Source organism: Miniopterus natalensis, chromosome 1 (assembly GCF_054644295.1).
Source record: "Miniopterus natalensis isolate mMinNat1 chromosome 1, mMinNat1.hap1, whole genome shotgun sequence".
NCBI classification, from domain to species: Eukaryota; Metazoa; Chordata; class Mammalia; order Chiroptera; family Miniopteridae; genus Miniopterus; species Miniopterus natalensis.
The window spans coordinates 97,591,147-97,608,619 of NC_142081.1; the positions used below are offsets into that span (position 1 = coordinate 97,591,147).

The 17,473-nt window shown below is 42.0% G+C and overlaps 1 protein-coding gene across 3 annotated transcripts in view; it reads right to left on the minus strand.

Annotated features, from left to right (window-relative positions):
• Positions 1-17,473, minus strand: part of ARID3B (AT-rich interaction domain 3B) — a 57,079-nt gene that overhangs the window by 18,827 nt on the left and 20,779 nt on the right. For all 3 annotated transcript variants that reach the window (XM_087824315.1, XM_087824304.1, XM_016210522.2), the window contains 2 exons: positions 2,309-2,380; positions 2,039-2,111 (listed from right to left, as the gene is read on the minus strand). In XM_087824315.1, coding sequence (XP_087680441.1) covers positions 2,039-2,111; positions 2,309-2,380 — 145 coding nt within the window. The remainder of the gene's footprint in view (positions 1-2,038; positions 2,112-2,308; positions 2,381-17,473) is intronic.

The following is a 17,473-nucleotide window of genomic DNA, read 5'->3' on the forward strand; positions in this document are numbered from 1 at the left end:
CAGTTCCCTTCTATTGGTGATGCCAGCAAATAGTGAAATAACCTAACATAAGTGAAGACAGGAAAAAGGTTTATGGAGGGCCTGAATAATCATAAAGTGGCACAATCAAAAGGAGTCACTTACTCCTGCTTTCGATTCACCCAGCAATATACCAGGTGGCAGTCTGGCAGCCCCCAGTACGCAGAGTAGCAGGAGACTTAGCACTCACTGCTTTCTACTGATGACTTCCAATTATGGCCTGAGCACCTCCCTGTCTAGCCCTGTGCTAGCAGTGGGTGCACAAAGAAATGACAAAGTGGGTGTCCTCAAGGAGCTCCTAGTCTAGTGGGAACACATAGTACTAAAGAAACAATTATGAATCTTCACTCTTGGCTAGGCTGACATAACTTCCACTGTCCTTCAAAAATCCTTCACCTTTGCCTGTGTGGCTCAGTTGGTTGGAGCATCATCTGGTGCACCAGATGGTGGTGGGTTCGATTCCTGGTCAGGGCACATACCCAGGTTGCAGGTTTGATTTCCAGTTGGGTGTGTGTGGAGGCAACTGATCGATGTTTCTCTCTCACATTGATGTTTCTCTTTCTCCCCCTATCCCTTCTTTTTTCTAAATTCAATTAAAAAAAAAAAAATCTTTCTGGGAAGGGAGAAAAACAATGAAGTGGAAAAAAAAGCAGTGGTAGCTACAGCACTGATTAAAATCTTTATTGCTATAACAGCCCCTGAGATGAAATCACCTCCTGGGTTTGCACCAGCTGGCCTTGTGGAGCTTGTAAATAATTAAAAAGTAATTGGAAGGGGAGACAAAAGTATTAAGTGGATTTCTCCTTCCCAGGGCAACCAGGGTGTTTCTCTGCTGTAGTCACGTTATCTTTTGGGATTATATTCTTGTTTTTCACTGACACAGGCAGCTCCACACAACAGTTGGAGGCTGTTTCGATGGTTTTGATATGCATGGAAATGGGGATGGGAGGCACTGAACCTCAAAACTTGTGACTGCCTTTTGTGAGCAAAGATATGACAAAGTAAGTAACAGGCATGCTACTAAGAGGGCAATTCAGCTTTGGAAGGCAAAGGAAGGAGAAAGAGTGGGAAAGACAGAGGGATGAGGGTGGTTGCGGGGGGAGGGAGAGGAGTTCACTCAGAATATTTAGCAGCTGAGGCTGCCATTATAGCTCAGCCTTGGATAAGAGGAACATTTCATTGCCAGATCTCAATGAAGGAGCTGACACAAAAACCAAGGGATGCATAATCCTGGGGAAGAGGCTGGTGGGAGTAGTGATCTCCCATGGCTTTGTACTGAGGTCATGATGACGGTGGAGCTACACAGGTTGCTGAGGACCTTCTCCTAGAGAGGCTTGGGTTCTGGCCATGCTTCTTGAGGGCTGTCCCGGCTGGTGAATCCATTGATATGAAAGGCTATAAAGCCAGGTGGTTGAGTCACTGGGCTCAAGACTCAGTCAAATCATGGTCCAAAGTGAGTGGGTGAGGGAGAGTGAGGAGCGGAGGAGAGAAGTGGGAAGGTATAATAAAGCAGACACCCATGTACCAAAACTTTAACTGCAGGAATGCCCCCACCAAGCCAGTGGATGCAAAAATCAAAGAGCCAATGGGTTAGAAAAAGAGCTTATCCTTTTCACGGGTCATTTCCGGCCCTCCCAACAAGTCCTGAGGGGCCTCTATTCTTTCATTGGCCTTTCTCAGTTTTCCTAAGGCTAGATGCGTCAATAGGAAGCCCCACATACTAGTTTAAGTGAGTATTTAAATTTGAAATGACTTGAGACCCGTTAATCAGAAGGGTGACAAAAATAAGGCAGGACCAAGTCTGAATGATTATTCCCTTCATTCTCTGCCAAGGCCCTATCTGCCCTCTTCAATCTGGCTGTCAATTGTTTGGCTAGGTTCATAACCAATTAGCAGTAAATGGCCCTGTCTTCCTGAGTTAAGACTCTGGCACTCTGTGGGGAGGAGTTCAGCCGAAGTGTGAACTGCCTACAATAGGCACTCAATAAATATGAAAAGAATTGAAATAACGCACACTCACCCCTCTTCTGCATAAAGATGAAGAGGTCATCCAGGAACTCTTTTCTTTCCGGATCATCGTCCAGTTCATACAGCTGCAATCCCAATCCCCCCACCAAAAAAAACACACAATGAAAAATCCGTCTTATGCAGGAAGCCTTACGCCAGAGATACACACCATCTGAATGACTACAAATATGACTCATAGACCACTCCAATCCTATTCTTTGGGGATCAGATACAATGACCCGCTGCAGAACTGCCCCTTTATCACAAAGGAAACATTACAGACCTTGGCAAAATCTCGAGAGATCTCTCTTCCTCGGCATCCATCTGGATCATCACTCCAAGCCAAACCACCATTCTAAAGGGGGAACAAAGCAGAGTTCAGAAGGGAGTAGGAAAAGAGCATTAGAGAACAAGGCAATTGTTTAGAGGGAAGATCAAGAGCGTTAGCAATTGTGCTATTCTGGCTTACACTGCTCAAGTCACTATCTCTGCCACCCTTATAGGGAGACCTTGTTTTGTTTTTTTTTTTTTACTTTCAAGTATGGTTCCAAAATGAGAGGGAGTCAGGTGGAAGAATCATCTCCATTTGTTGGAGGAGAGTGGGAAATACTTATACCTGAGAATCCTGGAAGAGGAGGACACCAAGGCCCTGTTTCCTGAGAACCTGCTCATCCCTAGCTAATCTTCTGGAAGAAGCCACCACTCTGAGATGTACCACTTTTCTGCAGGTTCTACATGGTATGTGTGTTTGTGTATTTTATGGTGTGTTTGTATATTATGGTATGTTGTGAAGATAGCTAGCCTGGTTTTCCATACAACACTCTAAGTGGGGGTCAAAGGCAGCAGGACGTTGTGGTGTCAGCAAGCCTAACCATTAGAAGCCCTAAATCTAGCAATCAGAACTCCCTAGTGATATAAGCATCCCCAGGGCCTGAAATTATTCCCAGGGTACAGAAACCCTGTGCCACTTGGTTGATGTTCATTTTCATTAGAGAAATAGTGAAAACCTAATCCTAATGTAATTGATTAGGTTAAACCAATACCATTAAACTGAAGGGAGGAAACGGTAAATATAAATACGCCTTTGTTTATGTTCTTGAAATCTGCTTCTTAGCCTTATTCAGTTGGGTAACTCTTATTCCTCAAATCAGGCATCATTTCCTATGGACAGCCTCCTCTTCACTCCCAGCTGTGCTAAGTACTCTGGAAGCAATCTCTGTACATTTTGAGCTCAGAATTTAACATATTATTTTGGAATTATGTGTACTATAAGCTCCTTGAGAGCAAAGGTGTCTTATTCATCTTTGTATCTTCAGCACACAGCACACTGCCTGACACTTATTAGGCCCCAGTGAATGCTTGATGAACATCTCTTCAAAAAATATACAAAACGAAACACATATACCATACAGGAGAGTAAAACCCACCCTCTATTAGTCTGGTGTATAAAATGTCATATTAGAAGTCTGCTGTTCTTCCCTGACCCAGTGAGTCCATCACATCCTCTCATTTCTTCCCCAGGACACAGGCACACACACTCACACACGTGCACATGTAGACACATGCCACCCAGCTGGCTGGGATGTGTAAGAGGTTGGGAAGGGGCATCTGGGAATGGAGAGTAGAGGTTTCTTGGAGGACATTCTTTGAACTGCATAAGGATCTTGTTGTGAAACCATACCAATAAAGTTGTCCCCTCTCCCTTTAATAAAGCTTGCCTGAAAGCAGGAGGTCATATTTGGGGGCCATCCTTTTCTTCCCTTACTCCCAAGTGGTATCTGAGGTGTAGACCCACTTTCTCACAGCAGCAATCTAGCACACAGGGAGGTAAGCATAACCAAGAAGTGATATCCTGTCAGCTAAAATGAAACAGGCTATGCTGAATTACGCCAAATTATTTCCCTGCTTATCAAGTAAAAGACGTGTGAGGAAGTGCTCAGTGAATGCTATCGGACTACGCACTCATCACCTCCCCAAGCAGATGTTGTAGAAATCAGCCTACAGCAACTTCAGCTCAGGGAGGCCAATAACCAAGTGGGTGGAATACTATTAATAAAAAAAAATTAAAAAGCCAAAACTCACCCCCATGTTGTAATTTCAGTCAACAGAAATCTGGTGTCATCTGGTGGTGACTAGGACAATAAATAATCAAGATGAATGATGCCTGTCAGGTCAGCAAAACCAGACAGTCACAGTCCTCCTTTTAAAGGATGCAGCAGGCTTCTCTAATGCCCAGTGATTTTGTTTGAGCCAGTAATTCCTGCTGGAAAGTCAATTATCCCGGGAGGCCCTATCGGCTGAAAGACATTTATTTAATGGGGGATCACTGCTGCTTCTGTTATGTCAGCTGTTTACTGTGGCAGCTGAATTCCCAACTCTCTCTACCTAGAGATCTGAAGCTGGTTCTTCACAGGATTCTTTATCACCAGGAGAGATGAAAACACAGTCTTTTTGCTAATTACAGTAACTTCCAGCACTGTGAATGCTCACTCAAACTATTTAACACTCAGTTAGGTGGAGAGGATGGAATTCACAACCTAGAATCTCAGACAGGGTTTTCCACAGTAGGAGAGGAGTGTAAAAGCACGCAGGCCAGTGCCTAGTGTGACAATAAACACCCAAGTGTGACAGCTCCAGGAACAGAGGAGAATGCCTTGGAGGATGGGGGCTGGGGTCACTTTCTCCAGCTCTGCCCACTAAATGTGAACCACTTAGCTTAAAAATCTGCTTAGTGATGGGATTTTAGTCTGACATGCCCCTATCTCAATGACCAGAGAGGACAAGGAGACTTGCCAAAACACGAGAGAAATGGGACACTAAACTCTTTGAGCAATCTCACTGTTTAACCCATTCTACAGATAGGAAGGTCAGTTACTATTTAAAGAAATGCAGGGAAAACAGTTGCCCAGGAGACAAGTGTTCCCTGTTGTCCAGTTCCAAAGCAGGAACAATTTTACTTACTTTAAAATATTTAGTTGGGCCCTGGCCGATGTGGCTCAGTAGTTAAAACATCGGACAGCACAACAAAGGGTTGCGGGTTGGATTCCCAGTCAAGGACATGTATCTGGGTTGCAGGTTCAATACCTGGCCCCTGTTGTGGCACGTGTGGGAGGCAACCAATCAATGTCTCTCTTTTTCTTCCCCCCTGCCCCCCACTCTCTCTAAAAAATCAGTGGAAAAAATATCCTCAATGAGGATTAACAACAGTAACAAAAAGTTCAGTTGGGGTTGATGGGGAAATGTCTGCTCTCTTCAAATTACTCTCTTTGTATTGGGCAGTTAAAAGTCAACCCTGCTTCATGTGATTTTTGGGCTGAGGTGAGAGTAATTCCTGAACCCTGCCCATCCTTCACAGTCTAGCTGGAATGTTGCTTCCCCCATGAAGCCTCCACCTCTGCCCACTAGGCAGAATTAACACTTTTCTCCTCTGGGCTGTGTCACTTGGGTTTTGGTTATCTGTGTCCCTGCCTATAAGCATCCTGTCAGAGGAGGCCCAGCCCCCAGCATATAGATAGCACTGACACATCTGCTGAAACACAGGGATGGGCTCCCCCATAGGTGCTCAGACCTCACAGTTCTGCTCTCCCCACTGCTTTTACTGGGAGAATTACAGGCTTCAGCAGTTATTTTCTTGGTTCTTAACTCTGACCAACTGCTGCAAAACACTGCTTCACTTATGCAATTCAAGTTTGTGGGCAGCAGGTTTCCTGGCCTATCAACAGGGTATGGGTGTCACTGCTGAAAAGTTATCAGCCCAGAAATGATTTTTTCTTGGATGCCGAGTGTGACTGACTGAGACGCTAGACTGGAGGAAAGCAGGGGGGCAACAGAGGTAAGTATGGGGGGAAAAGCCCAAAAGAGCCGGCTCAACAGTTTAGGGATCAAGAGGGTGTCCCCAAGAAAAGCCTTCCAGTTGAAGAATCACTGCATCCAAGTCTAATGGCCAGGGGAACAGCCCCTGTCAGCCGGTGGGCAGCAGGCAGTGTTCAATAGCCCAGAGTATGTGCAAGAGGCAACAGCAGCCAGAATTGTAACTTACTGTCATTGACAACCTTCTCAGCCTCTCCTACTTGAGACCTCTCTTAACAGCTTTGATCTCACTAGGAGCTCACAGGAAAATGACAGTTTGTTACCAAATACCCGGCCAAGTCAAGCTTTGGCTACTATACACATTCAGCTCATTTCCCCCAGGAAACCAGAGGGCATTTTGCCTTTAAATCCCTCAAAAATGGTAGTGAAAGATGGTTGGGGAAGGAGAAAAGGGAGCAGGAAGGTAGTGTTTATGCATCTTCTGTGTAGCAAGTACTGGACCCGAAGCTTAACAAAGTATTTTCTTACTTAATTCTACAATTTAGAGGTGGTGGTTTTAGAGATGGAAAAACAATGGATCAAAGAGCTCAAGTAATTTGCCTTGGGTCTCTCAGAGCATTTAAACCCAGGCCTATCTGTCTCTCTGTTATACCACGCTGCCTAGTGGCTTGAAACAACAGTAGAGAGTGTTCTGGATTAGGACATCAGGAAGGGAGAGAGGGAGGAAAAGAAGAACCAAATTTTCTGTCCATAGAATGCCTATAATGCCCAGTCATGGCCCTGGGTGGCTGCTATCAATGGGGGGGGGGGGTGTCTTTTATTTCATAATTCATCTCATGGACTTAAAAAAAATCAGTCTGAATATACTTGTCCAGGAGACTTCCCTGGGGTACTGGAATAAGAACTGCTAATGTCCAAAACAGAATATCCTGGGTAGGATGAGCCCTCATCTTCCCCCAGGGGACAGGGGATTGGGGGAAGAGAGAGAGAAGCGGTTACACCTGAGGGGACTGGAAGAATATGGCACCTAGCACTGCGACATGCACATAAAAGGCCTTCAAAAATAATGAGTTAGAGTTTACGCTGACTGCTACTCAAAGTTAAAAAACCTCAACACCTCAACCTTGGAAGAGTGAAAATCTAAAAGGCTGCCATGTGGAAGAGGAAGCAGGTGGGGGTTTTGTTGTTTTTTGTTTTTCTTTTTTCTCTTAAGCCCCAGAGGGCAGAACTAGAGTCACTGGGCAAAAGTAACCAGGAAGATTTCAGGTAGGGGAAGAGGGGCTTTTCTAACAATCAGAACTGCCCGGTAATGGAGTGGGCCTTCTCAGGAGGTGGGCAGCTTCCCGTCCCTAGATGACCATCTGTCTGGGATGTCATGGTGTGGAATCCAACATGAGATAGGGCTGACAAGGGGTCCTCTAGGAGCCTTTTCTGTCCTGAGAAGTGAAGATCCTATGACAAACTCATTCAACACTGTTTTCCTGAGGAGAAAAAAGCCATTCCCACATAGGTGGAAAATCAAGCTGAGCACACACAGCATTTAATAGAGCAAGGCAACAAGAGCCAAAACACAAAGTGCCCAGGAAGGTGGGGGAGGAGCAGGGATCAGAGGTAGAGACAAAGCTGGCCTGGAACAAAGGGCTGAGGGGAGGTTTACAGTTTAAATGAGCATGGAGTGAAGGATAAACAAGGTGTGTTTTGGCAGGGAGGATGCCAGTCTGAATAGTTAAGATGAAAACAGGCTGTGAGATGCCTTGAATACCAGGAGGAAATTTAAACTCTGAACTGTGAACAGTGGGGACGTAGATGTTTTCTGAAAAGCAAAACAAATGATTAAACTAGCAATTCAGATGATTTTAATGACCCATTTTTGTTGGAAAAAATATAATATACACATACAAATGTATGTAGACACCTAATTGGACTGAGATTAGGTGAACCTTCACTTATCATTTTTTTCATTATATTCATTCATGTACAAACATTTGATCCCTTGGGATATACTAGGTACTGCGAAAGGGTCTGAGGGAAAAAGAACACAAGCAAGAGCCTCTGACCTCATGGGGCTTACAATTAATTTAATGGAGAGAGACAATTAAAAAACAATTGTTTGTTTTTTCTAGATTAACTTTTGAAACATATGTCAAGACCCGTTACCTGCCCTCACCCCCAACAATGAAAATTTGGGTTGCAGTGAAATTATAGAATAATTTTAGCAAACGATATCTTCATAATATTTAGTCTTTCAAGTAACAGAACAGTATGACTCATTTAAAAAATATTTTTTGTGCCCCTCAGTAATGATTTACAATGTCAATTTATTACTTATGTAAACAGTATTGAAGATCTGAGAGGGAAACCTGGCACTGAGGCTGGCTTGGGACTGGTCAGCAGCCCCCACTGTGAATCTGGGTGGGCGGTAGGGGCAGAGCCAGGGAGAAATGACTGTCTTAAGATGCAGCCAAGTCGGAGAATCAAGCGGATCTGGACTGAAGGCATGAAAGAGAAGGAGAAGGATGAACCTGGATCTTATCATGAGAAAGGTATGTTCTAATGGAAATGGAGAGACACCACACAGGGGATCAAGCAAGAAGGCAGCCTTTGGTCACTAATAAAAACAGACCACTGTCTTTGGATGTGTATGTGTGGTGGTGGTGGTGGTGGGGCGGTGATGAGACCAATCCCACAGCCTTGGAGGAAGCCAGGCTGGCAGCAGCAAGAGACAAAGGCTTAATGCCAACCTTCCGATGAGGAGAAATTTAATCAGTGTCTCCTTACCCAAGAAGGCTGCCTTGGGCCTTTCTTTTTTACTGGGATTTGTGGCGGGGGGTGGGGGTGGGGGAGCAACCAGACTATGCTTCTAAGATTTTAAGAGCCAGCACTGCATTCCTTAGAGCTGTCCCTCCCCAGAGACAGGAGAGCTGACTTTAAAAGCAATTAAGTATCTAGGCTATTTTAGGATTACCCCTTGGCCACCTGGAATATCTTATTAAAGCACAGTTCAGATGTCCAAAGCAATTTTAGATCCCATTCCTCACTCCTCCTCAGGACAGGCGTTAACCCTTTCCTCAGGTTTAAAGTACAGAGGCTAAGTAACCAACCAACTCACCACTTGGGCTCCAATATTCCACAACCCTGAAGAAATTGTCCTGTCCTTTGAACAACACCATCATACACTGACAACTTTTAGAGATTCTTGTGTTCTCTGACGACACAGAAGAGTTATGTTTTTCCTTTCTGTCTATTCTCTATGGTCAAGGATCTGGACAAATTCCTTTGACCTGAACCTCAAAGTAGTCTTTAGCAAAATAGACTTCTAAGGGGCAGATCCCAAGCTCACGGACACCAATTACTTTGAAATGCCAAATGTAACTGAAGTACTTGGGCTCAATATTCTGTTGTTAGTATTATTATTATTATTTAAAATAAGTAATACATAAACTACCTTTCCTTTGGCTAGACCCATGGCTCTGCAGGTATTACCTGTACCACACTTGTGACTGTTCCCCTGCTGGCCGGGTTGATGATGTTGCAATGTTAAAGCCCAATTCCCATCTTGGTAGGAAGAAAAAACATCTTTGTCCTCCCCCCAGTTTTAAATGATTCCTGAAGGTAATGAGACATGTACAAGGGGGTAATGGCAAGATTGTAGGAGAATCCTAAAAGGAGAGGGGAGTCACAGGAAGTAAAAGATACTGTTATATGCAACACTGTTGGACTACAAAACCCTCCTGATAAATCAGGATTACTGCTCTTAGCTAAATGGTTCAGGCCTTAGAGGCACCAGAGGTATAATTATCAGATGCACACTTTCCAAGGTCAGGACACTTTAGCAGGAACCAGAAAGGGCCTCCCCACCTCTTACTAGCAACAAGGATCAATTCAAACTCGGTGGCTTGGAAAAGGAGCTAAGGGACACTTTTCAGATTAAGCAGTAGAAAGGAGAACGGGTAGGGGAGGAGAGAGAGGGCACAGTCCTACCTTCCCATCTAGGCACATAAACACTCCATGCAATAATTAAGAAGACTGCCCAGAAATGGGGTGTTCCTACAAAAGGAGGAAGAAAAACTAAAATGCAATGTTGGTGATGAAGACACTTCTATACTAGAGTGAATGAACTGGCCCAGTCAAGTCTAAGTCAGACTGAGAGCCCCAGAGGAAAGTCCCAGTTCCCTTTCTCTGTAGAACTTGAGTTGGCAGCACTGCTCATTCCACCTCATGAGCTACCTACCACTTAAACTTCACAATGGCTGCTGACATATAGTCACACCACAGGGCTCAGGAATTCAGAGCTGGAGAGCCAAGTGGGAGAACCTGCAACTGACAGAAGGGGAAACTGAGACCTGAAGAGGTTAGGAAACTTACCTGAAGTCAATGCTTCAGGAAAGTTTCAGAAGACATTTTTTTCCAGCCCTGGCTGGGTAGCTAAGCTGGTTGGAGCGTTGTCTGGATGTGCCAAGGTTGTGGGTTTGATTCACAATCAGGGTACATACAAGAATCAAACAATGAATGCATAAATAAGTGGAACAGATCAATGTTTCTCTCTCTCTTCCTTCCTCTCTCTAAAATCAATAAATAAGTAAAAAAAATATTTTTTGTCTTTTTTTTCAAACTACATATTTTAAATGTATAGGAAGAACACATTTTTAAATTAATTAATTAATTTAGTTAACCCTCACCAGAGGATATATTTTCCATTGATTTTTAGAGAGAGTGGAAGGGAGGGAGAGAGGGGGTTGGGGGAAGAGAGAGAGAGAAAGAGGGGGGGAGGGAGACACTGATGTGAGACACATAGATTGGTTGTCTCCTGCATGTGTTGGATCAGGGCTGGGGGTTGAACCTGTAACCCATGTATGTGCTCGTGCCCTTAACCAGGAACCAAACCCCTGACCCTTCGGTGTGCAGGCCAACACTCTAACCACTGAGCCACACCACCCAGGGCAGAACACATTTTAAAAAAAATGCTATAATGAATTATTTTATAAGCAAAAAAAAAAAAATCCCTTTCATTTTCAAGTTCAGGATTGCACAGAGCAGGTTTCTTTGGGCAGAACACAGCTGCATGCTGTGTTTCAAAGTCAGCCTCATTTAAAATTCTGAGAGATCCTCCTAAGGGCTTCTCCCAACCCCACGCCCCCATTCAGGGGTTGGTACCATGGTGTACACATTCCAACTCTGATGCCAGCTGCCCCTGTGCTGTCTACCACCTCTCCTGAGATATGAGTTTCTTTCTTATAGGGAGGGTGACTTACTCCTCTGCCAGTTTGTGCACCTGGCAGAAGGGTCTGGCAGATGATAGAGGGGCTCGGAGCTCAAATGAATGTAAAGACTTGAAGAACAAACCACAGGGATAAGCTTAGGAGAATCACTGTACGCAGGCTAAGTGATAAATTTGGGGGAAATCACATAATTAAAAGAAGATGGGCTTTAATTTCTAAAATACGAATCCACAAAAGGGAACTAGAACTAAACATAAACTATTTTCTAAAGATAGCAGTTTAATTTTAAGGTTCAAGAGGGTAAAAGAAGTGTACATTTAAAAAAAAGAAGTCCATCCCTGGCTGGTGTGGCTCAGCTGGTTGGGACATGGCCCTGTGCACCGATTTCCCATCAAGGCCCATACCCAAGTTGCGGGCTCCATCTCCAGTTGGGTTGTATACAGGAAGCAACTGATTGATGTTTTTCTCTTTCTCTCCCTCTCTAAAATCAATGATACACACACACACACACACACACACACACACACACACACATTTTTAAAAGAATAGTTCATTATTCAGATGTAAAATTAGCAAAGCTTTAAAAAATGCTAATACTCAGTGATTACAAGGGTTGGGGCAATGGACTCACCTAAAGTCCCATACTGGAAACATAAAAATGGCATAACCTTCCCAGAATGTCACAATAAACACAACAGAGGCAGCAGCAACAACTAAAAATGACTGGCCCAGTCGGGCGTGGCTCAGCGGTTGAGCGTCGACCCAGGATCCAGGTGATCAGGGTTTGATTCCCGGTCAGGGCACATGCCCGAATTGCGGGCTCGATCCCTGGTCGCGGGCATGGAGGCAGCCGATCAGTGACTCTCTCATTGATGTTTCTATCTCTGTCTCCCTCTCCTTTCCTCTCTCTGAAATCAATAAAGATATATTTTAAAAAATAAATAAATAAATAAAAATGACTGAATACTTATTATATGCCAGGTCCTGTACTAGTGTTTTATGTGTATTAAACTTTTAAACCTCAGCACAATACTCTGAGGTAGGTACTATTACCCCCATTTTTCAGATGACAAAACTGAGGCACAAGGAACTTAAGTGACTTGAAGAAGGTTACAAATGACCAAAACAATGCAACTGAGAATCGAAAGCAGGCACTGCAGCTTCAAGTCTCTGTTTGTAACTGCCTCACTTTCTCAGTCTCCTCCTGATCTTGTAATTCTGGTCTATGAATCTCCCCTTGGGAAATGACTATAAATACAGTACAATTTTATTTATAACAGTAAAAAAAAAATCAGAACTAACCTAAATTTCTGACATTAAGGGAACATGCAACACATGAAGGTGCTATCCGTTTGCTAGAAAATAACACTGCTTTCTAAAAATGATCCCTACTTCTCATCTTTCCCATTAATTTAAGATGGAGTAAAGATCTACATATAAAAATACAACTACAAAATAATAATTAAAAAAAAAATCCTAATGAGGGAAAGATCATAAAGGGAAAGATCAGTATTTAGCTATATCAAAAATTTAAACTATCTGTAAAAAATAGTAGAAACATAAAGACAAGGGACAATACACAAGAGGATTAAAAAATCAGGTCAATATGAAATAGTAAAACAGCATAGTAAAATGAGGAAAGGCAGCAAAAACACAACACATCAAAACTAACAGAATGTAGCAAAAGCAGTACTAAAAGGGAAATGCTAAACATCTACATTACAAACAAAGATCTCAAGTAAACTACCTAACTCTACACCTCAAGGAACTAGAAAAACAAAACAAAAAAAGCCCAAAGCTTGGCAGAAGGAAGGAAATAAAGATTAGAGTGGAAATAAAACAGAATAGAAAAACATCAACAAAACTAATAGTTGGGTATTTTTTGGAAAGATAAACAAAATTGACAAACCTTTAGCTAACTAAGAAAAAAAGAGAAAGGTCTCAAAATCAGAAAGGAAAGAGGAGACATTACAACAACTGCCACAGAAATAAAAAGGAACATAAGAGACTACTATGAACAGTTAGATGCCAACAACTTGGATAGCCTAGAATAGCAATTTTCAACCCTTTTCATCTCATGGCACACATAAACTAATTACTAAAATTCTGCAGCACAACAAAAAATACATTATATTTTTTGCTGATCTGACCAAAAAACGGTATAATTTTGATTCATTCACACCAAACGGCAATTGTTGTGTTGGCTGTTGTCATTTTTTAATTTGACAATCTAAGGGAAAAGAGGTCAGGTAGCATTGCATGTTTTAAAAATTCTTCTTGCAGCACAATGGTTGAAAATTGCTGCCCTTGAAGACAGGGATAAATTCCTAGAACCTGACAACTCACCAAGACCGAGTCACGAAGAAATAGAAAATCTGAACAGGACTATAAACTGGTAAGGAGACTGAATCAGTAATCAACTGATTCAACCTCCCAACAAAAGAAAAGCCCAGGGCCAGATGGCTTCACAGGTAAATTCTACCAACATTTAAGGAAGAATTAATACCAATCCTTCCTAAACTCTTCCAAAACACTAAAGAGGAGAGAATACTTCAAACTCATTTTCTAAGGCCAGCATTACCGATACCAAAGACAGAAAAAGATACTACGAAAAACTACCTGATGAATATAGATGAAAAATCCTTAATAAACTACTAGCAAACCACATTCAACAGCACATTAAGCCCTGGCCAGTGTGGTGCAGTTGGTTGAGCGTCATCCCATGCACCAAAAGGTTGCTGGTTCAATTCCTGGTCAGGGCACATACCCAGGTCGCAGGTTGACCCTTGGTCCTGGTGTGGTTTGATCTGTGGTCTGGGTGCGTATGGGAGGCAACCAATCAATGTTTCTCTCTCTCTCCCTCCCTCCTTCTCTCTTCCTCTCTCTCTCAAATCAATAAAAACATATGTTTTAAAAACAGCTCATACACCATGATCAAGCAGGATTTATCCCTGGGATGCAAAACTGGTTGCAAGAATGGTTCACTGCTCAGCTGGCGTGGCTTAGAGGTTGAGCACTAACTTATGAACCAGGAGGTCACGGTTCGATTCTGGTCAGGGCACATGCCTGGGTTATGGGCTCAATCCCCAGTAGGGGTCATGCAGGAGGCAGCCAATTGATGTTTCGCTCACATCAATGTTTCTCTCTCCTCCCCTCCCTTCCTCTCTCTTTAAAAACTGATAAAACATCTTAAAAAAAAAAAAAAAGCTGAGGCCTCATACTTACTGATTTCAAAACATAATACAAAGCTATAGTAATAAAAAAGTATGCTATTGGTGGCCTGTCTGGGTGGCTTAGTTGGTTGGAGCACTGTCTTGATGTGCCATGGTTGCAGGTTTGATCCCCTGTCAGGGCACATATAAGAATCAACCAATGAATCAAATCAATGTGTGTCTCTCTCTCTCTCAAAGAAGTATGATATTAGCCTAAAGACAGACACAGACCAATGGAACAGAATACATAGGCCAGAAATAAACCCACACACATACAGTCAACTGATCTTTGGCAGACTGCCAAGAACACACAATGAAGTAAAGATCATCTCTTAGACAAATGGTGTTGGTTAAAACTGGATATCCATGTGCAAAAGAATGAAATTGGATCCTTATCTTACACCATACATAAAAATCAACTCCAAGTGGAATTAAGACTTGAAACTGTAAAGCTCCTGGAAACAAATATAGGGTGAAAGCTTTGTGAAATTAGTCTTGGTAATGATTTTTTGGATATGACACCATAATCACAGGCAACAAAAGCAAAAATAAACAAATGGGACAAACTAAAAAGCTTCTGCACAGCAAAGGAAATAATTAACAGAGTGAAAAGGTAACTTATAGAATGGGAGAAAATATTTGCAAACCATATATCTGAAAAGGGATTAATATCCAAAAAATATAAGAAACTCCTGTAACTTAAGAGCAACAAAATATATAACCCTATTTAAAACTGGGCAAAAGACATGAAGAAACATTTATTTTTACTGATTTCAGAGACAGGGAGAGGGAAAGAGAGACAGAAACATCAATGATGAAAGAGAGTACTGATTGGCTGCCTCCTGCACACCCTGCACTGGGGATCAAGCCTGCAACCCGGATATGAGCCCTGACTGGGATTGAACTGTGACCTCCTCGTTCATAAATCACGCTCGACCACTGAGCCATGCCAGCCTGGTGTGAATAGACAGTTCTTAAAAGAATACATACAAATGGCCAAACAAGTATATGACAAAGTGCTCATCATCATTAATCATAAGGGAAATGCAAATCAAAACCATAATGAGATATAATCTCACGTTTATTAGGATAGCCATTATAAAAACAAACAAAAACAGAAAATAAGTGTTGGAGAGGTTGTGGAGAAATTGGAATCCTTGTGCACTATTAGTAGGAATATAAAATGGTGCAGGCCAACATGAAGAACAGTATGGAGGTTTCTGAAAAAGTAAAAAACATATTTGCCATATAATCTAGCAATCCTACTTCTAGATATTTATCCAAAAGAACTGAAATTAGGATCTTGAAGAGATATCTGCACTCCCATGTTCACTGTAGCAATGCTCACAACAACCAAGATATGGAATAAACCTAAGTGTTCACTGACGAATGAATAAAGAAAATGTTGTATATACATAAAATGGAATATTATTCAGTCATTTAAAAGAAGGAATTCCTACAATATGTGATAACATTGATGAACCTGGAGGACATTATATTAAAAATGTAAATATTTAAACAAAACCTTAAATAAATGTAAATAAAGTGAACTAAGCCATGATCCCACTTATACAAGGTATCTAGAGTAGCCAAACTTTCTGCAGCAGAAAGTAGAAGGTAGTTGCCAGAGGCGGGGAGAGGGAGATATAAGGAGTTACTGTTCAATAGGTACAAGTTTCAGTCATGCAAGATCAGAAAGTTCTAGAGAGCTGCCATACAACAATGTGTTTTTAATTAACAATGGGTACAGTGCATTTAAAAATCTGTTAAATGCATTTTTTACAATAAAAAGGAAAGAAAGAAAAAAGGGCAAAGGCTACAAAAGCAGGTAAGTGACAGAACAAATACGAAAGGCAAACATATGAAAAGATAGTATGATGATACTGCAAATTCAACCTTTAGAATAATCTATCTTCCCACAGATATAGAGACACAAAGGCATAGGGTTACACAGCATCTACAAAGATAGTCTGTATTTATGCTGCACATGTGTGCGTGCACACACACACACGCGAGCGTGCGTGCTGTGGCTGTACATGTAAATAGGTAAACGTACAATAATAGCCCTAGAAACTGATTCATGCCTAACTGTGGCCTCCTCTAGGAAGGAAGGGGGGAGAGTGGGAGAAAGCAGGCAGTAAGACACTATATATTTTTTAAGTATACAGTATTACTTTAATTTTTATGAGCATCTATTCATCTTAGGTCATTTTGAGACAAGTGATTATAAAAGCATTAATAAAGAGATCTTTATAAACACCCACGAAAGAATAGCCTAACAATGAGTAAAAAAAACTTCAAAATATTTCTGTGAAGAAAAAAAAGCTCTGAAAAGGTTTAGACCAAATAGTTAACAACAATGACCCATGGAGGATCAGGCTGACCTTTACTTTCTACATTTCTAAAATTATTTGAGTCAATATAACTTCCATAACATGTTTTTAAAAAATTAAACTACTTAAAAATAATACTTTAAATTAAATGTTAATGATGAAAATTGCTTATGGTCTTAGGTGATAGAAGTTGGACACAAAAGTAAAAAATATGCCTGTAATACACATTTAAAAAAACACAAAAAGGGAAGCCCTGGATGGTGTGGTTCAGTTGGTTAGAGTATCCTCCCATGCACTGAAGGGTCACAGGTTCAATTCTGAGGCAGGGCTCATACCTAGGTTGCGGGTTCCATCCCTGGCTGGGGCACATATGGGAGGCAACTGATTGATGTTTCTCTCTCCCTCTCTCTCATCAATGAAAAACATGTATGGGTTCATAGCCCAGCTTTCCAACTATAAGCAAAAGCAGCCCACTATCACCTTCTTCCCTTATCTGTAAAAGAAAACAAACACATGAAGGGGGGTAATATCAGGGCCTGCCTCACAAAACTCAATGAAATAATGCAAGTACCTGGCACACGAGGTCAAAAAGTCTGTTATTAATAAAAAACAAAGCAAAAAAACCATGGATGAGGATAATCTGATGTGGAGGTACTCTAACCCCTCTCCAAAGAAAACCTAGCCTAGAAATGGTAGATAAAATTTAACACTCCACACCTCCTACACGTATAGCTAAGCTTAAAACCAAGAAAGAAAGTAGAGTGCACAGTGTCAGAAACGAAAAGGAAGGAATCAGTGACCAGTGAGCAGGCTGTTAAACTGAAGGGCTTAAGGGAGAATAGGACCTAGAGAGAGTTCTTAAGAGCTGAAGGCT